We start from the raw sequence: 27,537 nt of genomic DNA on the forward strand, positions 1-27,537 counted from the left end.
AATGTATGTCCAAATGTTTATTACAAACCTGAATAATTTAAATAAATAAGCACTTCTTCTCTTCTGGCACTCACAGACGCTTCCCTTCTTGCTCTTTCTTCTGATTGGAGTGGGAGGATATCTGGTTTTCTGGAAATTTGGGAAGTCGGGAGCGATTGGAGTGCGACCCGCACCTATGGCAAGCACCGTCCGGGCGGATGCCTCACAGACTGGCACGTTACTCGAGGTGAACCGTAAGCTGGACAATGTCCTTGCTGCGTTGCCGGTATTAGTGCGCAAAATGGATGTCATCACGGAGAGGGTCACTGGACGTGTGGAGATGTTTAATACCTGAATTGGCTTCACTGGAGGACTTGAATGATCAATACAGACTTTAAGGCAGAGTGGAAAATTATCTCTGCCTGACCCAAACAAAGTTCTGTTATCCAATCTGACGCCATAAGCAGCCTTGGAGTTGCGTGCAACAACCCCCACGATGGAAGGAATGCAGACAGATGCTGTGAAAACCCGACCTACCCCCCCCCCCCCCCCCCCCCCGCCTTCAGATTGTGGTCTCTGCATAGCGAGGTCATCAAAATAGAGGAAGTCAATGCGCTCTGTGCTTTCCCATGACCTCCCTCCCACCTGTGGATACAGTTGGCTGAGTGCCAAACGGGCTGCTCCCGCTGAGGAAACCAGGATCCCAGCCCCCCCACCTCCCCCCCCCCAGACCTCAACCTCTAATGCCCGACGCAAAATACTAAAGGATGCTGTGCGTTGGCACTTTGCTACAGGCTCCTGCTGGATGGGATCAGATGGTTGGGAGGGAAGTGGAGGCCTGGAGGAATCAGATGGTTGTTCCTCAGCAAGTGGAAAGAAGCGGTTTGAAAGACTGAGGTCAGGTGGGGGGTTGGGATCAACCACAGGGCCTCTCCTACGGCCACGTACCACAGCCTCTGACCAAGATGAAAATTGGTCAGGAGTAGAGCTGGAAGTCGGATTTTGTGGTGCAGAGGGATCCCAAGCAATGGAGTCTTGGAGTAGAGAGTTTTGCACGGATGTTTAATCTTCAAACTCACTGACAATGACCCCAGACAGGGGCGGATTTAGGACTGAAGAAGATCCGGGGCTTAACACACATACGCGCGCACACACACGTGACACGCACTAGTCAACATCATATATGTCTTGTACCACATAATTTTTAATCTGAAGCTACATATGAAGCATTTTCAGGGCAGAGTATAGTTCCTGTTAGTGTTTAGTGTGAGATGATAGTAAATATTCCCGCTCTTTCTCCAACAACTTTACCTGATAGTAAGCTAACTTTAGGCAAACCAGCAGCACAACAAATATTTTCAAATAAGACTCACAAACCTGAGTCAACACCAGTCTCATCAAAGCTGGGGTTCTGTCGTTGTACTTTTGGTCTAAAAACGTCCTCATGTCCATCTTCACTCATGCGTTTCAGTGTAGAAGAAGCCGGCTGCTGAAGGGCTTCTTCTTCAGTGGTGGAGGCTCAGGCAGGCTGTATACAAACTACTGCCAGCTGCTCCCTCTCTGTTGGACTTTGGTACTGCATGTTACTTCCACGTTTTAGGTCCGGGGCTTCAGCCCAAGTAGCCGGGCCTAACGCCGCCCCTGGCCCCAGACAGTCCAGGAAAACGAGATCTAAAACTATCCAGCACCATTTCCTTCTTTTGCAGTTCAGCAGAGTCGTTGTATATCCTCTTTAAGGTTTCCAATTCTTTTATTTACTTTAGAAAGCATAAAGGCATCATTGTAGGGCAGAAGCAACGGGATGACAGGCATTCAAGATAGCTTCAAGGTTGCTTACAGTTTAGCTGAGCTGCCTCTGTCGGATCCGAAAGATTTGTATTCCCAATAAAGGTCCAAGAAGTCAAGGAATCCCAAAAATAAACAAAGGTCCAACAAAATCACAAAATCCAGAGATCAGTGACAGGAAAAAACAGGTTTTAAGAGAAATTAGAGCACAAAAAGTAGGAGCTGAAGTAAACACGTCTGCCACGTCTCAAGGTCCAGGTATAGTCAATTTTATGATAAAATACAACAAGATATTTTGTTAGACATGGTAAAAAGTTGGAAGAGAGCTACTGCATTTATATGTAATGCACTTACATTGCTACTGATGTAAATAATTTAGCTCTTAATATTAATAAACACAATAAGAAGTAAAATCAATAGAATAGGCTGCACAAACACAAACTGTTAGTTAATCGTGCATGAGCCCAGACACTCATCCACTGAAAAATGTTGCACACAGACCGCATGATCCTCAGATCTGTTTTATCAGATGATCAACAAGCTTCCTTTTCAAATCCCCATGCATCACGCTTGTCGGAAACTTTCTTCTGGAAGATTCTTAAGTCTTTTGTTTGCCTTTGAGCACCGTTGGCCTTTGCACTACCGGTAAATATTACACACTTAATATTAAAATAATAAACAACATTAGAAAGTGCGGACTTCACTTCATACATGATGTCATTTCCAATCGATGACTGTATTTCCTGCCTTTCAGTTTGTGCTTCCTTCACACATTCCCTAAAACCTTAAGATTCATGTTTAAAGGTCACACTCATGCATAATATTTTTCATTTTTAATGCTTCTTAACAACATTCTAATATAGTAAGCGTATATTGTGGAGATTAAAAAATAACAAAGTGGATTCTCTTGTGTTTGTCAAAAAAACCTCCACCAATGACACGTTTCAGACCGAACCACTCATCACACACTCACGTATTTACTAACAGAACACCACTGGTGTGAGGGGTTCTGCGACCAATAATATCAGAGAAGGAGAAACAGTCGGCTGCAACCACTTCAACTTTAGGACAAACTACCAGAGTCCCAAAAAGAAAAACAAGTCACGAACAACAAAAGACGATTGGACCTAGGAAACGAAGACTGATGTTTAGCACCATCTTGTTTGCTCTGGCATTGTTGGTTTCTGGTTCTGGTCCCAGAGCAGATACCCAAGGGTCGGGGTCAGTGTTCCATGAATGTATTTGCATTCAAAACCTAGCTTGTTCTACAGATTCGCTATAACAGCTTTAATCGAGCCAAAAATCTGCAAACGAGTCAGTCACACAACCCGATCACTTCTCCTCCTTTCTTTGCTCCACTTCTAATTGTTTTGGCTGATCCGAGGACCCTGCTGTATTTAAATGCAAGAAGGAAATCAGAGCCATCGCTGAAAATTACAGCAGTGACAGCGATGATGTAACTAATGATGCTGCAAAGGGAAAACACAAGTTCTGATGATCTGTGAGCAGCCTTTTAACATACTCACAGGCCTGCAGCCTCATGCGGTTAAACGGGTTTAAAGCACTTCAAGCTGCACAATCTGATGGCTCACCTCAACAGCTTCATGTTGATACAAAAACAAACTAGCATCACGTATCCTAAATGAAGATGACCGCCTAGATTAGCTGAAGGAGTACAAGATATCATTCAACTCTGCGATGGTGGAGAAACACGTCAGCATCCACAAAGCAAGTTTCCAGAACTCGGCCCTGTAGGAGTCCAGAAACCACAGTTCTTACATTTATGTACTGTTGTTAGCTTTCTATCATTTACGTTCAATCTCTTTTCAGTTACTCATTTAGTGCAAATATTTCCCTTTTTATACTCTAATTAACAAATAATGAAGAAAAAAGTAATGTAAGAAAAAATCATTTTCTCAAATTTGCATTTTTTACTTGAATTGTGTCTCCACTATTGTTTATGTTTAGTTTGGAATCATCCTGGTCAGAAGTTGCCATAAATGCACAAAGAGGAATTTGGGGAAATATTTGCAGTCAGGGAGTAAACCAATCAAATAAAGGGAGTAATTGATGGAGGATGTGCAGTAAAGCCAGGTGCACACTAGGCGAACCAGTGGCACGGAACGGCAGCTGAGCATCGCTGCTTCAAATACAATCAACTACATTCTAAGGGGTTGATCCAAACCGGCCGGTGCCGAACTTTTCAGGCGCTTTTTGCCGTGCCGCGTCGCTAAAGGTAGGACTGGGTTATCTTTTGCCGCACGCTGCTTCTGGGATGCGTCAGTTTCTGCAAACAACAGCAAGGTAAAACATCCAGTAATTTTCAAAATAAAAGTATTTCAGCGATGCAGTGTCATATCTATTTAGATAACATCTATAATTGTGACCTGACGGCTTATTTACTACCAGTATCTTTCAAGAAGTGCAATAGTGTGCTTTTCAGAACGGATGTGATCTGGTTTTTCTCCTTTGTGCTTTGATGGTGAATTAAATCACGAAGGACTTGGTGCTCTAGCAAGTCCAGTGAGGACTGCTCCCACTGTGGATTGATGTGCCACGAAAAACCTTCCCGCAGCCGCTCAGCGCCCGCAGTGTGGAGCCGGCATAAAATTTAGCTGATATCTCAGATATGATGAATGAGAAGTTATTTTTAGTATAGTTAATTTCCTGCACGTTTTGTCAATTTAAAAACGCCACAATGTAAAAATGATGGATTTTAGAACCACGAGTTTTCTCTTCATCTTCACAAAAGAAAACAGATTTGAGAGCCAAAATCCCCAAAAGAGTTTAGGACATGTTTTTAAAACAGTCGATAGTGCTGCAAGCATTGCTGGTTTTACCTTAAAATCGCAGATGCACGTGACCATGTTCCCAATTCTTAGGCACTCCCCATCAAACTTGCACGTGTTGGTGTCGCACAAAAACAGATCTGTGTCCCGGTCATCGAAACCTGGAGGAACAAAGGCAACGGGAGACATTAGTGACATTAGTTTTTTTTTTCTTCTTCTTCCTGTTCATCCCTTAGGCAATCAAAACCTGAGCCCAGTTCACAGTCCCTGGTGAGCGTGTGCCGTTAGTCATGGCTCCCAAAGGATCACATTCTCTTTGATCATGCTGTGTAATTCACAAAAGAGAAAACTGGTGCAGCCCTGGCCCTTACAATAATCCAATTAAAATGGAAAATAAGAACAAGACAACATTTTACAGGGTGAGATTTAACTCAGTTGGGAGTTTTTGTGGTGAAGATGGTGACTGGCTTGAAGAACCAACTCGTCTTAGAATCACAAATAAAATTTAGAATCAACTATTTGTTTTATTTTCCAATGCATTCATCTTTTTGGTTAATATTTGTTTGTGCACAACAGGGCCGACTCCGAGCACCGTCCTGGAGAGGCGAACCTGGGATGTGATCCAATTCAGGCTATGTTATAGATCTCAAATGACATCCTGAATCAAATCATAGTCGTATGAGCATGAGACACTGAGCTCGGGGCTGTTTGTCTACCTACACTGATTGCTCACAGATTGCCCCCCCAACAGTAAAATGGTTTACATTCAACCAAATTCCAGCTGACATAAATATGGATTTGTTGTCTTCTTTTCTCTTTGAGTAAAAAGCAGGGCTTCTTTTATTTTTATTTTGTTGCGTGAATCGTGCCGTGCACGTTAAAATCAGCACAAGGATGTTGCTCCTTTATTTAGCTGCATACATGAATACAGCTGAACTTTACTGAGGTCAGAAAGAGCTGGAGTTAAAGTGAGGTAGACCCAGGACATCTACACCTATCCATCTAGGACCTAACTCAAAAAGACACACAACAAGACACACTTACAGAAGCAGTTAAGGAGCGCTAGCCAAGCTAAAATGTTTGCAGCCTCTGAGGGAAAACCTAAAGCAGCTCAGACAACCCAAACAAGCACAGAGGCAACACGGAGACCTACCAACCAGCAGACAGCCCACAGCAAGTTTCAGCTCAGAGTCTGTTTGGCTTTAGGCAGCACTGTTCACCACCATGAAACACAAAGTCACATTTTTTCCAAACCATTTCAACAGGATACAACAAAAAACACAATCCACGTGCAATAAAGTGAACTTCTACAAACCTGTGACAAAAACATGCAAAAATACACTAGACCATTAAGTCTCTCCACTGTAACAGATGAAAACCACTTAGATTGTAAACAAAAGCCCAAATTAGATTGTCCATGTAACCTCTGACGAAACACCTCGTGTTTGGAACGAGCTCCTTGGTTTGTGTTGGTCCTTCTGTTTGGAGCTACCTGGTGTTATGTCCAGATGTGTTCGCTTGTCAAAAATTGTCTTGGTGTTCTCACTTGTCCTTGATACTAACTCTATGCATGCAACAACCTAGAGCTTTAAAGCTGACACACTTTTATAATGTTGCTGTGGTCTCTTATATGAATAAAAATCTTGTGAGTCGTTCTCTGTGGAAAAAGCTCTGGCTCTCCTGTTTCAGGAAGTAGACGTTAGTCGGAGGAGAAGGGGGCACAAAACGACAGGATTTGGAGTCAACTCATTAATATTCATAATATTTGGACATCCAGCCTCGGATTGGCTAACGGCAACATTGTTCTTCCACTGTCTCCACACGCTCAGCAATGTTGATGTTTTATCTCCAATAACACAAGCCTGAAAGAGTTCTGCAGTTTAGTGGAGTTGCTAATGCTAACAGTTAGCTTCTACTAGCTGAGACGTGTTCATCTCTCTCCTGGATGCTAAATCCACAACAGCCTTCCCTGTCATGAGCCAAAATGGGTGTGTCCATGAATGCTGATTTCCAGTGTGACGTAGATTGGTGTGGCTTTTTCTGACCTGAGCATTGCCTGTCTGTTTTCTTTCTTAAGCTAATGCAGGAAATGGGACAGAAGACTAGACTGGACTCTAGTTTCATTTTCAGCATATATATGAAACTCAGACTAACCATATTTTTAAAAAAGAACTATTCATTTCTCAGTGAATATCATCTTCAAGTTACTTCAAAGAAGAGATTAATATCAGTTTATTTAGGTAACTACTGACATCAGACACTGACAGTGGATATTATTCAGCATTGTCGTTTACAGAAATTAAGTGTTCTTCAATTTTTAACAGTGAACTTGTGTTTTCTTTTGTTTTTATTCAAACTCCCTACGCTTTGGTTCATTCTCTTGCTGTAAAAGTGCAACCTAAAATATTTATTTTCACGTTCTCAAGTGGAAGAGACGAGATTCTCACCAAACGTAAAAAATGGACTTAATCCAACTTAAGACGTAAACAACTGATGAATTGCCTGCAGGTGTATTAAGTCTCACGTACAATATCATATCATATAAGTCAACTTTTTCCTTTAGAAAGAAAGAAACGGATATTTTATATAACGCCTCCTAAGATAAAAATTAGGAGGCACTTCACATGAACAAAAAAAAGATTAAAGTACAAAACAGATTAAAAAACTATCAAAAATATGTTCAAAATGAGAAAAAACATTAAATTGAGATAAAAAAATAATGGAAGGAAAGGGAGAGATAATGAATAGGAAATAGGGAAATCAGTGGATCTCCTTTAGCTGAGGAGCCAGTGCAAGAAGCAATAAAACCTATAATGCTGACCACTGAAACCCTGACACTTTGTAAGTGCTGGTAGGTAGTACAATATAAGAAAAGGCTTTCTAAAAAAATAAACAACCTCCTGCTACAGGAAAAAGAGACTGGCATGTGTAATGAGCACATTCAAATACAACACCTTGAATTAAAGCTATGAGCTGTGGCCTCCGCCGCTTTGAGGCTGTGAATTTCTAAGTGTTTGTGTTTAATGACGCATTAGATAACATAATACAGAAAGTCAAGGGGAGCTTGAAGTCGAGAGGCCATGGTACAATTAGAATTTCAAGCTCCATATGAACATCAAAGATGCTCATCTTTCAAGTTTAAAGACAAACCGTGTGGGCTTCGTTGGTATATTTGTCTCTATTCATGCTGCGCTGCCTCCAGGAAGGTTGTTTGAACTCGAACGCAAATCTTGCACAGTTTTTTTCAGTCCATGTGGATCAAATCATCCACAGTGAAAGTGACAGTCACAACATAAAATGCATCACTCACTTCAGACGAAATACACAGAAATCCCGAATCATGTTGGGAAAGGCACCGTGCTACGAAGGAGGGTCCGTGCATGTTCTGCATATTTGTGACTGGAACTGTGAATCACTGTTGCTGTAATGAGTTCAGGTGTAGCAGGTCACTGTAATTCTAGTCCTGATGGGGGTTTTAAATGAGGTACAGAGGAAGATGCAGCCATCTTTATCCAGTGTGTGCTGCAAGTCCCTACAGCATACACTACTCTCTAACTGCATTATTTCCTGTTATTTTAACTGTTAACTAAGTGTTTTGTGTCTCCAAGGAAGCTACACCAGGTCTGGCATTTTGCTGAGCTGTGAAACCTTCCTGGCCATCGGCTGACACACTACTGCCAACTAGGGATGAGCGAGTACACCACTATCTGTATCTGTTCAACCATCTAAACTATCTGTCTCCGTATCTGTACTTGGAGTGGGCGTGGCCTAACCTGGAAATGGGTGTAGTTTAACCAATACGTTATTTTAAGTCTGATCAGAAGTTGCTATGTGTATTGTTTATTTGAACACTTTACAGAGCAGCCTCAGACAGGCGCGTTGCAAGCTTTTCAAAAGTGTGGGGGATGTTGTCTGTGCCTAAAATAATTTCATGTTATTCATCTTGTTAGTTTAATTTCCATAATAGCGGAGCAGGGGCGAACTTTAGACGCGTCACGCATGTCTCCGTTTTAAACATGTTTAAACTGTTCAGAATACAAATCCAGGCTCTGTCTCGTTAGATTGGTGTAACTAAAGTTTGTACTGAATGAAACTTTATATTAAACCATGTTGAAAAGAAAAAGATCTGATTAAATCGTTTCCCCTCATTTACAGTCAGGAAGTACAGCGCAGTACGCGTGGCTCTGGGGTTAACCAGGTTTAGTTGTTTCTCTTTGCAACAATCTTCACAAGAAGGCAAAACAGTTAAATGGCAGGTTACAGATATTTCCATTTGACTTTTATTTTGACGGATAAACTCAAGGATGTTGGTTGTTTTGAAAGAATTACCCCGACGCACACTGATGCACACATGGATGAGCTGACATTTTAATCGTTACGCACATCGCAGAGGTAACTAAATCAATCAAGGAATGATTCCCATCAGAACATCAGAGCTTTATACTGGACACTGTGCTCAGCGCGGCTCGGAGCGCACACGGTGGACAGCAGGGATGTGTATTTTTTGAAATTCTGGCGATACGATACATATCACGATACAGGGGAGACGATACAATATATCACTATATATTGCGATACATTCAGTCAGACGTAACAAGCTTTTTTTTTACTGAATTTATTGTAAGAATGCTCAATAAACAGTCCAAACTGATACATAACATGTTTAACATGAGGTATCTGAATCATGACGGAGGGATTTACAGTTCAATGGTGGAGACAAAACCCGTTGCACGCCGCTGCCAACTAGCGGGTGGCGATTGAATTGCACAAAACGAAAAGAAAATACACAAAACTTTGCATGTAAATTCTTTCTAGAATTAGATACACAGCTTTTGAATATGGATGTAAAAATCGCAGGAAAAAATATCACGATATATTGCCATATCGATATTTTCTTACATCCCTAGTGGACAGTGAGCTGAAGATCTGTAGAAGGGTTTGCAGCGCAGTGCAGAACCACGACGCATGCGATAAGATTTCCTCCCACTGAAGCTGTCTGGAAAGCCGGTCTCTCTGAGGGATGTGTCACTTGGAAAAATGTTCTTTGATTACGAAACTTTGGCTGAACAGCGCTTGTTCCCGTCTCTAATATGGAGACACATGACGCATCCAGTCTGAGGCAAAATAGCCTCTTCAGCTCAGCAAGCACCTGTAGAGACATTTGATCACGCACAAAGTTTATGTGGAGCAGAAGCGGTCGGGCCACGGCAGGTGAAACGTTCCAAGCCTACATGAAGTGAAACTGTTTAATTGTAACATTAATGTGTTACTGGACACGCTGGTCTGGTTGGTTAGACCAGTGTTTGAAGTGGAAAACACACACACACACACACACACCAATTAAAATAATGCTGATAGCGTGGACTAGAGGACATGTGATGGTTTACGTATTTAAATGATGCTCAGGCTGATGTAAAATGTAATCTCCATCCACATCCAGACAGAATTATACTCTATTCTTTCTCTAGTTGCTCTGCTCTTGTCTGGGCTGATGTAGCTGACGGTGCGCGCGGCGCGCCTAACTAGCGGCTGATGCACATTTTACGCATTTGGAGAGGTGGACTGGATGCTTTGCTTTTACTGGAAGATGGTCCACTTAACGCACGGGTGTAGACTACATATTAATGACAAATGAATGAAAATTAAATTGTGAGTTTTTACTTCATATTTTAGAAATAAAAATGACGGGGGAACACATTTATGACGTCTTTTTAAACTAAATTTTCTAGCGCGACCTGCCTGCTTCACTTAAGTCACTGCTTATTAAGGTCCGTCCAGAATTACCGTGGCCCACCCAAAAATGAGAACCTGGCGCCGCGCCTGTTATAAACCTCTGCAAATGGTTGTTCTTCACTTTATCAAACTCAGACTTTGTACAGCTAATGTCAAGATGTAAAATTATGAATTCAGTCGAGCTCTTCCGTCCCTCCCTCTCCTGCTCTCCTGGAAACCCGACATCGGCTGTCAGAAGCGGGAGGTGAAGAAGGAGATGAGGCAAACAGAGTGAGTGCAACGTAGAGAAACCAGACTGGTGCGGAGGTGAGCAAAACAGCTGGAAAAGTGCTGGTGTTGAACGATCTCAATAAGAAAAGTGTGGGTGTTGAATCCCCCACATCCCCCACGGGTGCAACGCCCATGGCAGAGTTAAATGTTTTTGATCACAATAGTAAAGGAACTATTACAGAACAAGTTTTTCAATAAAATCAGAACATGAATATTTAAGTGCATGAATTAAGAGAGAGAGAGAGAGAGAGAGATCTTTTCTATAGCGCCTCTCAAGATAAAAATCATGGGGTGCTTCACAAAAATGTAAAGAAAGAGAGAGAGAGTGAATAGGAAAGAGGGAGTGGATCCTGAGGGAGGGGAGAGAGAGGAGAAAAACACCCGACCAGAGCAGAGATAGTGACTGACGCAGCACGAGCCGTTTTCAGCTCTGTCTTGTGAAATACACCAGGTACGTTACGAAAATTTTAACTTTAAATATCTTTAAAGTAACTTTAAACAGAGGCGAATTGAAGAAAACCTAGGGAGTACTGAAGAAACGTGAACAACAGTGAAGCAAGCACAGAGAGATCCGTTACTGTGTGTGTGTGTGTGTGTGTGTGTGTGTGTGTGTGTGTGTGTGTGTGTGTGTGTGTGTGTGTGGGCCGGACGCGGACTGAGCTCCCGGTGCAGAGTTCTGTATGTTGGGAGGGGCGGGCGCTCTATGTGACTGGCCAATCACAGAGCGTGAAGACAGTCAGTTAACAAATGTGGATTTTCCTTCAGCAAGATTACAGATGTTTACTCGTTTCATGCTCGTACTCGTCAAAAATGCTTTATCCGTACCGGATACTCGTCTGAAACGAGTATCCGGCTCATCCCTACTGCCAACCACCGTCTTCTCAAACGCCCAGTCTTTGTGACAGATGACTGAGCCAGGTTCTGTTGAAGGTTTCTTCTCGTTAAACGGGAGTTTTCCTCTCTACTGTCGCTACATGCATGCTTAAAATGGGGATTGCTGAGTCGCTCACACATGTCAGTGACTCAATGCAATCGGCTGGGCTGAGTTTTGGTGGCAGACTTGGGCTTTATGGACAAAGGAGATTGCGATGCCTGGGGGGAAAAATGAAGGAGAAAGTAGTTTGTTTTGAAGGTGGAGTATCATGCAGTTAAGTCTGTTCCACCACGATGACTTATTCCACTTATTCTACTGTGGCTCATTATAAAGCGTCTATCTGTGTATCAAATATTGCTGTGAAATGGCTCCAAGATGTTTTCTACATGTAAGCACCCACATACAAGTGGATGTTGCTCGGCCTTCACTGTCTGGTTTAAAATCCATCCAAACTGCAGACATTTTCATTCTCCTAATGCGAGCTGCTAGCTAACAACGGCATGTTATTGTGTGGGAATCTCTGCCTGTTTAATATTACGTCAGGGGCGTGTCCAGAGAGTGGCAGTGGGGTCAATCAATCAATCAATCAAAGCTTTATTTATAAAGCGCCTTCCGCAACCCTGTCAGGAAGCCCAAAGCGCTGATGCATAAAGAGGACGAGCAGCTCGCAGCATGCACCCGCGTGAGCGCCATCTTACTCCAACTCCAAGGGTAGCACATGCCACCCTTGGAATCTGATTGGCCACCCCAGGTGCCAACACTCTAATTTACCTTTAAATAGGCTTTTCATTGTCCACAAAAGGCTTGGGGGTAAAACAAAAAAAAGCATAGCCATTGGTGCCACCCATGAGCAAAGTTGTGCCTCACCTGGGCCACCCAGTTTTAAAAGATCTGGACACGCCACTGTGTTACGTTGTTTTCATCTAAGAAACAAAGAAGGCTGATGCCATTTTATTCCATTTTTAAATTCCTCACCAGGGGCGGCGTTAGGCCCGACTACTTGGGCTGAAGCCTGGATGTTTTATGAAAAGCCCCGGATCTAAATCGTGGAAGTAACATGCAGTACCAAAGTCCAACAGAGAGGGAGCAGCTGGCAGTAGTTTGTATACAGCCTGCCTGAGCCTCCACCACTGAAGAAGAAGCCCTTCAGCAGCCGGCTTCTTCTACACTCTCTGCCTGAAACACATGAGTGAAGATGGACATAAGGACGTTTTTTAGACCAAAAGTACGGCGACAGAACCCCAGCTCTGATGAGACTGGTGCTGACTCAGGTTTGTGAGTCTTATTAGAAAATATTTGTTGTGCTGCTGGTTTGCCTAAAGCTAGCTTACTATCAGGTAAAGTTGTTGGAGAAAGAACGGGAATATTTACTATCATCTCACACTAAACACTAACAGGAACAATACTCTGCCCTGAATATGCTTAATATGTAGCTTCAGATTAAAAATTATGTGGTACAAGACACATGTGTATGATGCTGACTAGTGCATGTCACGTGTGTGTGTGTGCGTGTGTGTGTGTGTTAAGCCCCGGATCTTCTTCAGTCCTAAATCCGACCCTGTTCCTCACGAGAGAGATTTTCAAAGTCGGGCATTTTGTTTTAGAAGGTTGAGTCCGATCTTCTCCACCCGATTCCAGATCTTTAAAGATTACTTGATTAGACCATCCCTACTGTTTATAAAACAATCCGTTGGGAATGACAGAGGGAATGTCTCCCTACGCGGTGTTCCTCCTTAGAAGCTTTGATAACTAATGTACATTTTACACATCAAACTTACTGAACTTGGTACTTCAATCAACAAAACCTCAAATAATTAATGAAATACAAGTTGAACGACAAAAAGCTTCTCTTTAGCCCCAGTAAATATAATTACACTCACATTTATTTTCTCTTTTTTTACTCATACATGTCACTTCATGATGTACTCTTACACACATCACCCTGTGTAAACTGAGTGTAACAATCGATCACCTTTCCACTTGTAAAAGCCCTTGTTGGCATGGAACAGCATCATCAGGCAATGATACACCGTAGAAGAGAAGCCCATGCTAAAACGAACCTGCTATTTGGCAGAGTCCTGAATGACCATGAAGTGTCAGTTCCCTGTTCAAATATACAATCATCGAGCCAGGAACGGCGACATGAGAGGTCTCGACGCTCTGAGAAGATAGATGGAACAAAGCCCTTAGCCTGGAGAGGGCCATGTGAGGCGGACTGGAGAGCCACAAAAAAACTGGCAACCAGGCAGCTGGCGTGTTGATGATACTCGCTGGAGCGATGCTTTGTTAGGGTGACAGTTGTACTGGCGACCAGTGCAGAAATTGCTGGAAAACATCAGATCCTCTTAATGCCAGCTGGTTGAGGTTCTTTTCTTTTTTTTTTTTTTTGTGATAAAACTCCAAACATCAAATTTTACAGTTTGATCTTTGAGGCACGTTTTCCAGGTTTCTCCTGAGCAGCAACTAATGGAAAAAATATCCAGTTTTAATCAAAAGCAAGCGTGACTTTTTTCTTCACATGCCATTAAACTCCCTTCTGTATCATAAAACAGATGTGCAGTTTGGACGTTTTTCAGATGCTGAAAACTACAAGAATACTTGCAATTTCTTGTAAACAACAACTTAAAGGGATTAGTTACTGCTGGAAGCAATCTCGTTGTTTCATGAACAAGAATGCAATCAAAACGTATGCAAGAAGACACTGTCCACACCAGAAAGAGAGAAGATTGCTTCTGTGACTCCATATCTCCACAGATCTGAATAAAACAACTGGAAAATGCCGTAAATTCACCAAAGCCACTGGCATTAAGAATGCACTACAAATCTCAGAATTGCACAACTGTATCTGTTTTTAGAAGTAAAGGCTTATTCGGCCAAACTTTTCACAAGTCACAAACAGAAAGAAGCCATCACGCTCACATATCATATTTGACCGAAAAGGGTAAATACAACTTATATAAGCCTACCCGTTACATTTAACAGATTTTGACAATCATACAATCATAAATGTGTATCTATACAAATAATATACTGTACGTCTTTGCCATCAGCTAAGCAATAAATCACGAATAAATGTCAGAATTGGACATCCTATATATGATTTTTTCCCCCGTAAAATAACATTTGAGACTCCTTTTGAATGTTTTCAGTGAGCTGGATATTTTTCAAACGTTCTTTGAGCTCATTCCATAGGGTCACTTCTCTCACTGAGACACATCATTGTTTTTGTTATTTTCTTTTACTTAAATATCCCTGTTCTTTTCAAACTATGTACCCCTTCTCTGTAAGATGTAGGGTGGTAAAGCAGCATGATACGCCTGATATACGATGGTCAAAGTGTACAGATCTATGCAAAAAATACTAAATGACTTTTTTGAAGTAGGAAAATTGGACCAACGTTTGCCCTGTAGTTGTTTACACATATTTCCACCCTATATGCCAAATACGGTAGAATAAGGGAATTATATAGTAACTGCAGGAATTTTATATCTAAGACTTTTCTCATTCTACTCGTCAATCAGATGTTTTTCTTAAAGAGCAAGTCACCCCCAAATAACCTTTTTTTTGCTGATAAACTAAATAAACGAGTTTCTAATCGTGCTGCAGACACGTGTCGTCAATAATTTGGCATTTCAGTGCATCTTAGTTAAAATTTAAATATTCTGCCTAAAACTGGCAGTTGTGCCGTTGTCAGGTAAAAACTCTGCACTGTATTCTAATTTAAATCTGCCACCGCTAATGGCTAAGAGGTATGCTATGATGTCATCTGGTACATTATGATGTCACAATGCTGTCCTGAGCCTGTGTGTGTGTGTATTTGTTAGCAGCTCCGCCCTCTCGGTCTGCCAGGCAACAGCATTTGTTGCATTTTTCAAACATGAAGTGGGAGTGGAGTTAGACTCTGGTAGGGGTTGACTTGCTCTTTAATCGTTTTAACTTTAATTCTTTTATATGCTGCTTCCAGCAAACTTTGTCCTCGATGATTCCTAAAAGTTTGTTGTACTTATTCCAGTAGTTTTCCATTGACTGTAACGATAATTAATTACCCTACATTGTATTTTGTTTTTGTCAGATTCATTGAAGGTTTGTTCCGATCAAACCATCCTTTCAGAACCACAACTTATTTACTGAGAATGGCTTTTATCTCATTTAAGTCATCATCAGATAAATACAGGCTGGTATCGTCAGCATACAACAAGTATGTAGGCAAGTGTTGTATTTGGAGAAAAATCTAAAAAATATTCATTTAGAGTTGTTGAGCTTTAGATTTATAGTACTAGTCCATTTTCAGTAGCAAAAATCCTATTTCATTAAACATCTGACATTTGTTTTCTTAACACGAAATATTCTCCTGTAGCTCTGCATATAACTTTTGACCAGGAGTAGGCGACCCTGGTCCTGGAGAACTGCAGTCCTGCTTGTCTTCCAACTATCTTTGTTGTTCCTGCTGTTGATTACCTGGATCAGGTGAAGCTGCAAGTTCAGGCATGGCTGGAAAACATGCTGGACTGTGGCTCTGTAGGACCAGGGTTGCATACCCCTGCTTTAGACCTTTGATGATGTGATGAGAAGGAAAAAAAATAGTATTTCTGAAATGTTTACATGTTTCTTTGCAGTAAACGGGGTTGGAAGCTCAAGAGCTTAAATTGTGCAAAAACAACACTTACATCTCACAAATGACTCGTGAAATCACACTTCTAGTGTTCTGACACTTCCTAGCAGGTGTTGGCAGGGGACCTGTATGTATGTGGAGTCAGAGGTTGATTGATCGGGTCATCGCCCATCCTGTGCTATTTGTATCGGCATTAGGGTTTATTGTGGAACCTAAGATCTCCCTGTTGCTAGGCAACCCCTCAAAGGTCACAGATGATGTTGCCCTCGCTGGCTGAGCTCTTATTCTGGAATCGTGACCTTAAAGATTATGTCAGAGATTTGGGTAATCAGAAAAGAGACACGATGTTGCTGTAGCTAGAGTGTACTTGTTTTTGTTTGTTTGTTTGCTTGTTTTGTTTTGAAAGAACATTTAAAAAAGCAGTGAGGTAACTGAGATTTGCAGGATTTAGGGCTGCACCTTTCAGAAAGTTCATTATATGACTTCAAGTTGCTCCGCAGTGGATATGCTTCCAAGCTTTGAGCGTGGTATATCCATGTTTAAGCAATTTTTGAGCTCATGCCCTTTAAAGTTTCTCCGAGTTTAACAAATAGAACATTGCTCAGACTCCCGATGGCTGGCTTGCTTCCTCTTGGTCCGTAAGAATTTGAACTTGGTCCATTAACAGCCGAATGTCACTGGATCAAACTTATAAGGCTGTGGTGCAAACGTTCTAATGCTAAAAATAATTGATTCCCTGTTTGTGCATGGGTGAAATGTGGAGGCATGTTTGTGTTAGACAAGCAAACTTTTTATTGAACAGTTACTGCAGAAGTTTCATTTCTAATGCTACAATATTCTATTTAAGCTCATGAGTGAACAAATTCAACACTTATTCTGCTGCAGCTCGTTATATAAGCGCCTATCATTGTCTGTATATAGAATATCGCTGTGAAATGGCTCTAAGATATTTTCTACATGTAAGCATCCACATCTCAGCATGCACGTTAATGCTAACCACTTGCAGGTAGAAAACATAATGTGTCATTAGTGATACTTTGTGGTTTTGCTTGCTTTTAGCGCCCCCTAGTCAAATTAAAAGTGAACATTTTCTCCCCGCTGTGTATTTGTTTTTTAACACCTTCATCTAACTGCTGAAATGTCTCTTCAGCCTTTATTTGTTTCTACACGAGTGAGTCATCATTACACCAAACAAATCAGCTGTGTTTATGATATAAAACATGCAGGAAACGTGCTGAAAGCAGGCTGCAGCACTGGCATATCAGCCCCACTTTCATTAAGTCCAACAGGGACCGAACCAGTACTCTAAAGTTGCAAGTGCAGTATTCTGGCCACAGAGGGCAGTGGGGGTCTGAGTGACATGTGATTAACCCTGTGAAGGGCCATTTTAGCACATACTGACTCAAGAAAATTAATTAAAAATATGAAAAAGTTGCATAGTGTCCCTTTAAGAATAGCTTTATGGAAAAAAATAATGCATGAAATATAAATCCTGCATTGGTGTCACCAACATTTTCTGGCCCAGGACCAACGTGTGTGTTGTAGCGACATTTTCATTTAATTTCAATTTATTTATTTTATTCATTTTAAAAGAAAATTATTTTGCACATAATAATACAACTTGCACTGCTTAAATGAAAAGGAGCAGACAGAAGAAAATCGTATACCGTAAATCCTCTAATACAGGCCCGGGCCTGTATTTGACTCAAGCTCATCAAGCTCCAGGCCTTTATTGGAAGGAGGGCCAGTATTAGAGACAGGCCTCTATTTCTATTTGAGCAAAATGAACTAATGGTTCGCTGGAGTTTTTAACAATTAAAATTGCGCCCACATTTTCAAAGTTAAACACATTTCTTTTAACAACGGTAGTTTCTGCTTCAGCCCTCTCCCCCCTCCCCCTGCTTCAGCCCTCTCCCCCCTCCCCCTGCTTCAGCCCTCTCCCCCCTCCCCCTGCTTCAGCCCTCTCCCCCCTCCCCCTGCTTCAGCCCTCTCCCCCCTCCCCCTGCTTCAGCCCTCTCCCCCCTCCCCCTACTTCAGCCCTCTCCCCCCTCCCCCTGCGCAGCAGCCACAAACTCACTGATGCGCCTGCAGCCTCTCGGAGTTCCTGCTGCTCTAAACATTAAAATAATTATTTCATTTTCTGCTCCTCACTTCTGATTACCTTCAATGGTGTCTGTTTGTTGCAACCAGCAGGTACAAAAACTAACTTGTTTTTATTTGACTATTTTTCTGTCCTGCCTGTTTATTATCTTCCTGCATCTCCTCTCAATCCTAAAGAGAAACTGCTACCTGGGTTCATATATATTCACCTCATGAGTTACCTTTGAACTGCAGTTCTAAAAGATCTACCGACCGCAAAAACAGCGGAGCGCTTGCTGTTTGGCGGCTGTATCAGTGATCAGTGCGTCGGAGGACAAGGTGATGCGCGCAGCGCCCCGCTCCACAGCATGCGGCGAAACGCATCAGGCGCAAATAAAAGACAGAAAACATTAAAGGAAATGAACCGACATGAACGATCGCGTGTCAGTAGCTACGGTCCGGCACAGCGCGTTGCTGATCACAGAGAATGTGATCATACGATAATTCAATAGGGAGCGTGGTTTCACAGACGCGGAAGTGAGAGCGTCGGTGAAACGCCGGCTGATCTAGGAAACCCCCGAGCGTTCGAGCGTCAACGAAGTGACACGGAAATGCCGGGCTTTCCAGAAGTAAGTAAGATAACTTACTATGAGCTGATAGTTCGTTGGATTGATCGGTAGGTTGGAAACTCTGATCATGAATCTGAAGAAACGATGACTGAGTGGTGAGCTGGAAAGGCGACTTCCGTTTGGTTTATAGCCGCGGTTTGTGACGTAGGTGCGACGTGGAGGGAATCCCCGCGAGGGGCATGCTGGGAGTCCCTACTTCGCGGATTTTCACCTATCGCGGCCAGGTCTGGAACGCATCTACCGCGATAAACGAGGGATTACTGTAGTTCATACACCCCCTACTGCTGCTCTCCAGAGTGTTCTGCAGCATAATCAGCACGTTCTCTTTGAACTTGATAGTGTAATGACCTGGCTGGGGTTGTAAGCCAGGTGCATTCTGGGTATTGTGTCATATGTGTTTCCTATCATTCTGCTAGTTCCTATGTGCTGATTTGCGTGTTGTGTGAGTGTTATGTAAGCCACAGGGAAGGTGATGTGTGTTCTGTGGAGCGGGTTGAATTAGCATGGTTAACTGACACCGTGACTCTGTGTGGTAGGAGCGTGATAGAGGATCGTGTCTGTAGCGTTACAAGGCGTTGCAGAAAAGCCTAATAAAGGTCTGTGTGAACCTCTACTGCCTCCTGCTGGTTGATTTGGGGACTATAACCCTGCCGCTGGGACGCTCGTACTTGCTTGTTACCACATACCATCCGGCCACAATAAGAGACCGGCCATTATTCACCTCCTCTGACTCCGACACCGGCCAAAATTGGAGACCCGGCCTTTAATTGAATACCGGCCTGTATTAGAGGATTTACGGTATATAGTCTGCCCCACTCACACAAGTAAATGAATCATAACAATAAAATAACTGTGTTAACTCACAAAATATAACTAAGAGTCAGCTGCCTAGCAGCATGCCAAAAGTTTAACAAGTAAATACTTAATGTTGCTGTTTCATTGTAGCACCATATAACATCATCAAATTGCATTTCAAGAAATCAGGAGAAATAAAAGAAAAAAAACATTGCAGATTAATCTATATATACTTTCTTATTATACTATTTTTTAAAGTATTTTCAAACATTATAATTGATTTAACTTCTTTTATTTCGAATTCCAGTTTGTTCCATAAACCGACTCCATACACAGAAACATATCTCTCCAACACTTTGCTAAACCTTGGTTTTATAAATAGCTCACAGCATTTTAAGCTATAACAACTCTGTCTCTTTTCATGTTTCATTTGGATATTTCTTGGTAGCATTTTCTTATGAGCTTTATAAACCAATTTTAGAATATTGTAATCAACTAGATCCCCAAGTTTATCACTCTCAACCTAGCCAATAATGGACTGGTTGGAGTTGTACAGCTGCTTTGAGTAATGCTTCTTATGGCTCTCTTTTGTAAAATCCAAACAGGGCTTGTGTATGTTTTGTATGTAATACCACAGATTTCAATACAGTAAGTCATATTTGGAACTATCAGTGAATTAGATAAGTATAATGCCTTTTTTTTTTATTAAGAGAGTCCTTCACTTTATGCAGTATAGCAGTTTATTTAGCTATTTTTGTTGTTATGCCATTTATGTTTAATTTTTGTCAGTGACCCCTAAAACCCTAATTTCCCTCACCCTTTCAATGGTAACATCTTTTATAGACAGTGACTAATCAATGTCTACTCTTCTTATACCAAATAACATAAAATGAGTTTTCTCCAGATTTAAGGACAATATTATATAAGCCTTAAATTATAAGCCACTGTTTCAGTTTTCTTAATTTAATTTGAATCACTTCTCCTATATGCTCTATATTGTCACTTGCGTAAAAATAATGTTGTGTCATCTCCAAATAAAATACAATTCAACAATTGGGATACCTTTGTGATATCATTAATATTAGATATTAAAAAGTTTGGGACCTAAAGCAGACCCCTGAGGAACTCCTCGTGAGATGTTGCATGTGTCTGATTTTACATTATTTACCTGATTATATTGTTGCCTATTCTTCAAGTAACTTGTGACCCAATGAAGTGCTGCTCCTCTGATACCATACTTACTAAGTTATCCTTTTATTATGACTCCAGAACAATTGGAGGAAAGTGCATTATTTAGCTGCATCAGTTTTCAGGGTTAAACAGCAAAATAAGTAAGTCTGACATAGTTCAGAAAATATATATTTCCAAAATGCTGCACATGCCTCACATTAGTTTATATCATTCATCAGAAGTTGCATATAAAACAATTGAAATGGTAAATATTTTAAAACCATTCAAATGCATTTAACTGCTGTACCCTGTGAACTGCTGCAGAACAGATTTTTGTTGGAGTGGTGGTGATGTGACATCACTACAATGTGACTGTATAATTGTAATGTTGGACCTGGACCAGGACTAAAACCAATATGGCTTGCTCCAACACAGCTGCTTCAAAGACTGAATCAACTCTTCAGTTTGTCTTCAAGCTCTTCAGAAGCCTGATAATCATCTATTAATTCAAACCAGGTGTGTGAAAGTAAGTAAGTAAGTAAAAGTTTATTTATAGAGCGCCTTTCTCAGATATAAATCACAAAGCGCTGTACAACATGATAAAGATCAGGGCAAATACCTGTAACCAATAAAAACATCAGAAAAACAATAGCAGTGATACACGTAGAAAATAAAATCATGAGTATAAACAAAGTGAAGGTGTGAACCCGAACAAAGCATGCAGGTAGGGGTCCTTAAAGAGCAAGTCACCCCCAAATCAACTTTTTATTTCTGATAAACTATATAAATGCATGCCTAATCCTGCTGCAGACACGTGTAGTCAATAGTTTTTGCACTTTAGTGAATTTTAGTTAAAATTGTAATTTTCTGCCTACAACTGTCAGTGTCAGGTAGAAACTCGACACTGCATTTGAATTTAAATCTGCAATCGCTACTGGCTAAGAGGTACCCTAGAACGTTAGCTGGTACCATATGATGTCACAATGTCGTTGTGAGTCTGTGTGTGTGTGTGTGTGTGTGTGTGTGTGTGTGTGTGTGTGTGTGTGTGTGTGTGTGTGTGTGTGTGTGTGTGTGTGTCTGTATTTTTTAGCGGCTCCGCCTTCTCGGTCTGCTAGGCAACTGCATTTGTTGCATTTTTCAAACAGGAAGTGGGATTTGAGTACGAATCTGGTTGGGGTGACTTGCTCTTTAAGCATGGGTGCCAGTTTGTTTTAAAAACTGGTTTGGACGAGATAAATACATGTGAGTGTGGCTTGAAGACTGCTGGGGACAATTATTTATGAGTATTTGTTTGATATTTAAGTACATTATGCACTGCAGTGAATTAACAGGTGTTTAAAATTGGAGCCCCAACCCTAACCTCTAGGCCACTACAGCGCTTTACGCTTTGTCGCTAAGTTCCATATACTCTATATTCGCTCACCACAGCCAAGCTGTCCGTGATCCGCTGGATTAATAAAATTATGAAAAAAGTCGCATTCTCATAGTAGGACCGTTTCTTGTGTAACAATATTTTTTCTGTGAATTAATAAACTAACTTTTAAATATTATCTGAGTATAAAACTTGAAAGCACTGTTTTAATTATGAGATTGTAACTTCGTGAAGTGAATTAAAGCAGCTACTTGGTCTTCTGTTAGGAAATAGGGCAGTTTAATCAGCTGTAATATACTTAGAATGTCAGTGTGCTGTGTTACACTATTTTATTCTCCTAAAGTGCCAACTACTTCAATTCAATTAGAGAATATGTTTCAACAGATCCAAAGTGCACTTTCATAAGTGTAAGTTGTCTCCGAATGCAGCTCTGAAGCACCTTTTCACAAAAGTTTACATTTAAATTTAAACAAAAAAATTGCTCTGTCCTTGGTTTTATTCAAAGAGCAGTGTAGAATTACACAAAAACAGCATCTGATACTTCACTCCTGCACCTAGAATGGCTCTTCAGAATAACAGAATACAGCACTAGAATATATTTTAAACATGTTTTCTGTCAATCATCCTCCCATCGATCTTGTCTTGTCGTGTATCCTCTGACTTTTACAAACCAACCGCTCTGTTGAGTTAGGCCCCACCATTCCTCCTCTCTGTCCCTCAGCACAGGAGCCCCACAAGGCTGTGTGCTAAGTCCCTTCCTGTACTCACATGACTGTAAGCCCATCCACAACACCAACACTTTCATTAAATTTACCGATGATACAACCTTGGTGAGCCTAATCAGCCAGGGAAATGAGTCAGCGTACTACAGCTAACAACTTGACCCTGAACACCAACAAAACCAAAGAAATCATCATTGACCCAAGAAGGAAAAAGATGGAGAACCAGTCACTCACAATAAATGGAGAGCAGGTGGAGAGGGGGTCACAGTTCAAGTTCCTGGGCGCAAACATATCAGAGGACCTCACATGGACACACAACACCAAATGTCTGATAAAGAAGGCACAACAGTGGCTATACTTCCTTAGAGCTCTGAGGAAGATCAACTAGGGATGAGCCGGATACTCGTTGTATGGATAAAACATTTTTGACGAATACGAGCATGAAACGAGTAAAACTCGTAAATATCTGTAATCGTGCTGAAGGAAAATCCTCACTGGGTAACTGACTGTCTTCACGGTCTGTGATTGGCCAGTCACAAAGAGCACCTGCCCCTCCCTACACATAAAACTCTCTAGCCGGCCGGGAGCGCAGTCCGTCCGGCTCATCCACGCACACACAGACAGTAACGGATCGCGCTGTGATGGCTTCACTGTTTCTCACGTTTCTTCAGTTTTCCCTAGGTTTTCTTCAGCTCGCCTCTTTTTCAGTTGAATATTTAAAGGTACTTTTTTCGTAACTTACATGGTGCATTTGACAAGACAGAGCTGACGTGCTGCATCAGTCACTCACTACCTCTGCTCCGGTCGGGTTTTTTTTAACTCCATCTCTCTCCCTCTCACACACACACCTTAATCAACATTGTTTTGTTTAACTTTGTGTGTGGGAAAATGCCAAGAACGTTAAGAAAAAATCAGTTTAATCAAATAAAAATAAAAAAAATATACATAAAGTTGTGTCTGGTTCTAGCATTTCATATGTCCTAGTTCCTACTGCATGAGTTCAGATGTATTAATCCATGCACTTAAATATTAATGTTCTGATTTTATTGAAACACTTGTTCTGTAATAGTTTCTTTACTATTGTGATCAAAAATATTTAATCTCAATTCTGAGGCTGCTCTGTAAATAGTTTTCAAATAAACAATACACATAGCAACTTCTGATCAATCCATATCAATTTCAGACTTAAAATAATACATTGATGTAAACCACGCCCACTTCCGGGTTATGCCACGCCCACTTCCGGGTTATGCCACGCCCATTCCGAGTACAGATATGTCACGATACGGTGGTGTGGACCCAAAATGCAGTACTCAGGATGACACGGAGGCAGGGATGAAGATTTTAAGTAAAAAGTCTTTATTTTGTGGGTGAGCCAAAAACCAAGGTAATCCAAACTGGGAGTCAAAATCCAAAAGGTCAAAAGCAGATTATTTTCTAGGGATCAAGAAACTCTGGTTAAACACAGAGGGACTAAACTGACAGAATCAACAAACATTAATGGACCGACACAAGACAGAGACAATTCCGGGCTCAAATAGACTGGGAGACAAATTAAGGAAACAGGAAGCAGGTGTGTGGGGTGAGCTGCTGGAGGGAAGGCAGGTGACACTAATCAACTCAATGGGGAAAACAGAAACAGAGGAGGGCAAATACCTAAACACAAAACTAAACAACAATTTCCTAAAGACAGAGGGAAGGACTCACACAAACTAGCTGGAGGAGGACACAGCACACACACCCACACACACTGAGCTGGGGAGAATGAGGCTGGAGCTGACCTGGGAGGAAAGAGTAGAAAAGATAACAAAAGGCACTAAACTGACATGCATAAAAAGGACACAGGAGGGCGCCAAAGAGCTACAACATAAGACACATAACAGGGATGCAGACAAGGACACATGAGGGCGCTAAGAGAGCACAAGGGGGGAACCTGGAGTGGAGCACAAGAGGAGCTGGGGAACAAAGGGACACAAGAGGGAATCTAGAGAGGGATGGAGGACACCAGGAGGCACAAAAAAGGAAGGGGCTGATGCAGACCATGACAAGATACAGATAATTTAGTTGGTTGAACAGATACAGATACAGATAGTGGTGTAATCGCTCATCCCTGAGATCAACCGGTTTTATCACTGCTCCATAGAGAATGTCCTGACCAACAGCATCCTGGCGTGGTACAGCAGCAGCTTTGCAGCTGACAGGAAGGCCCTGCAGAGAGTAAACGAACACACACCTGCCTGTCCTGGATGCACTAGATGCACCACTTCACTGCCTTTGAGTAGTACCTACAATACAGGGCAATAAAAACAGGCACCACCAGGCTGTTAAACAGCTTTTATTCAGGAGCATCACTGAACTGAATGTTGCTGCTAGGAGGTCACACTAACAGTGGTTCTACTGGATAGTTAGTGCACTAAAGCACCTTGACATCAAGCTATTTAATCCTGATACCTCAACAGGTAACAGATTACATTTATATTATGTTTAATTTATATTTCAGTTTATAGTTTAGATCAGTCTTATTGCCATGTTTACATTTATACTTTGCAGCGGTTTAAAAATTGTCTTTTAAATTGTCACGTTTTAAATTGTTTAGTAATAAATTTCTTAACTTTTTAAACTTGACTCGTCATTGAAATAAACACAGAGTGGGTATATAGATCACTGAACGAACAAAGATCTTTAGATCTTCTGAATTAACAAATAACTTTGCTATTAAATTAAATCTTTAAAATTATATATTAATCTTTTGATTAAACATAGACCAACAAGTTGGTGTATGAATTTCTATCCATTATGTGTGTGTGTGTGTGTGTGTGTGTGTGTGTGTGTGTGTGTGTGTGTGTGTGTGTGTGATTTTACTTTACTTATTTTTTACTACCTCCTTACGTGAGCTGTCTTTAGTGAGTGCAAAGTCCATTTCATTGTGCCCCTATGCAATGACAATAAATGATCTTGAATCGTGAATCAAACGCTCAACATTTCAGGTTTTGAGCACAAACAAGTTTAGTTTAGCCCAACCTCTTTGCCCTCCTTCCATCTCTCATCACAACCTGATTCCTGTCATTTCAATAGAATCAACATCACACAGCGTGAGAAGATAAATACAGGTCCTTCTAAAAAAATTAGCATATTGTGATAAAGTTAATTATTTTCTGTAATGTACAGATAAGCATTAGACTTTCATATACAGTATATTAGATTCATTACACACAACTGAAGTAGTTCAGGCCTTTTATTGTTTCTAATATTGATGACTTTGGCGTACAGCTCATGAAAACCCAAAATTTTTATCCCAAAAAATTTGCATACCATGAAAAGGTTCTCTAATCGAGCTATTAACCTAATCATCTGAATCAACTAATTAACTCTAAACAAAAGATTCCTGAGGCTTTTAAAAACTCCCAGCCTGGTTCATTACCCAAAACCACAATCATGGGTAAGACTGTCGACCTGACTGCTGTCCAGAAGGCCATCATTGACACCCTCAAGCAAGAGGGTCAGACACAGAAAGACATTTCTGAACGAATAGGCTGTTCCCAGAGTGCTGTATCAAGGCACCTCAGTGGGAAGTCTGTGGGAAGGAACAAGTGTGGCAGAAAACGCTGCACAACCAGAAGAGGTGACCGGACCCTGAGGAAGATTGTGGAGAAGGACCGATTCCAGACCTTGGGCGACCTGCGGAAGCAGTGGACTGAGTCTGGAGTAGAAACATCCAGAGCCACCGTGTACAGGCGTGTGCAGGAAATGGGCTACAGGTGCCGCATTCCCCAGGTCAAGCCACTTTTGAACCAGAAACAGCGGCAGAAGCGCCTGACCTGGGCTACAGAGAAGCAGCACTGGACTGTTGCTCAGTGGTCCAAAGTACTTTTTTCAGATGAAAGCAAATTTTGCACGTCATTCAGAAATCAAGGTGCCAGAGTCTGGAGGAAGACTGGGCAGAGGGAAATGCCAACATGCCTGAAGTCCAGTGTCAGGTACCCACAGTCAGTGATGGTCTGGGGCGCCATGTCAGCTGCTGGTGTTGGTCCACTGTGTTTTATCAAGGGCAGGGTCAATGCAGCTAGCTATCAGGAGATGTTGGAGCACTTCATGCTTCCATCTGCTGAAAAGCTTTATGGAGATGAAGATTTCATTTTTCAGCACGACCTGGCACCTGCTCACAGCGCCAACACCACTGCTAAATGGTTTACTGACCATGGTATTACTGGGCTCAACTGGCCTGCCAACTCTCCTGACCTGAACCCCGTAGAGAACCTGTGGGATATTGTGAAGAGAAAGTTGAGAGACACAATACCCAACACTCTGGATGAGCTTAAGGCCGCTATCGAAGCGTCCTGGGCCTCCATAACACCTCAGCAGTGCCACAGGCTGGTTGCCTCCATGCCACGCCGCATTGAAGCAGTCATTCCTGCTAAAGGATTCCCGACCAAGTATTGAATGCATAACTGAACATAATTATTTGAAGGTTTACTTTTGTTGTATTAAAAGCACCTTTTTTTATTGGTCGGATGAAATCTGCAAATTTTTTGAGATAGGAGTTTTGGGTTTTCATGAGCTGTACGCCAAAATCATCAATATTAGAAACAATAAAACGCTTGAACTACCTCAGTTGTGTGTAATGAATCTAATATATATGAAAGTCTAATGTTTATCAGTACATTACAGACAATAATGAACTTCATCACAATGTGCTAATGTTTTAGAAGGACCTTTATGAGGCGTACC

The 27,537-nt window shown here is 41.5% G+C and overlaps 1 protein-coding gene across 1 annotated transcript in view; it reads right to left on the reverse strand.

The window, feature by feature from the left end:
* Positions 1-27,537, reverse strand: part of tmeff2a (transmembrane protein with EGF-like and two follistatin-like domains 2a) — a 184,478-nt gene that overhangs the window by 152,313 nt on the left and 4,628 nt on the right. Inside the window, exon 2 of the mRNA XM_015965494.3 lies at positions 4,605-4,714. Coding sequence (XP_015820980.1) covers positions 4,605-4,714 — 110 coding nt within the window. The remainder of the gene's footprint in view (positions 1-4,604; positions 4,715-27,537) is intronic.

Source organism: Nothobranchius furzeri, chromosome 14, assembly GCF_043380555.1.
Source record: "Nothobranchius furzeri strain GRZ-AD chromosome 14, NfurGRZ-RIMD1, whole genome shotgun sequence".
NCBI lineage: Eukaryota > Metazoa > Chordata > Actinopteri > Cyprinodontiformes > Nothobranchiidae > Nothobranchius > Nothobranchius furzeri.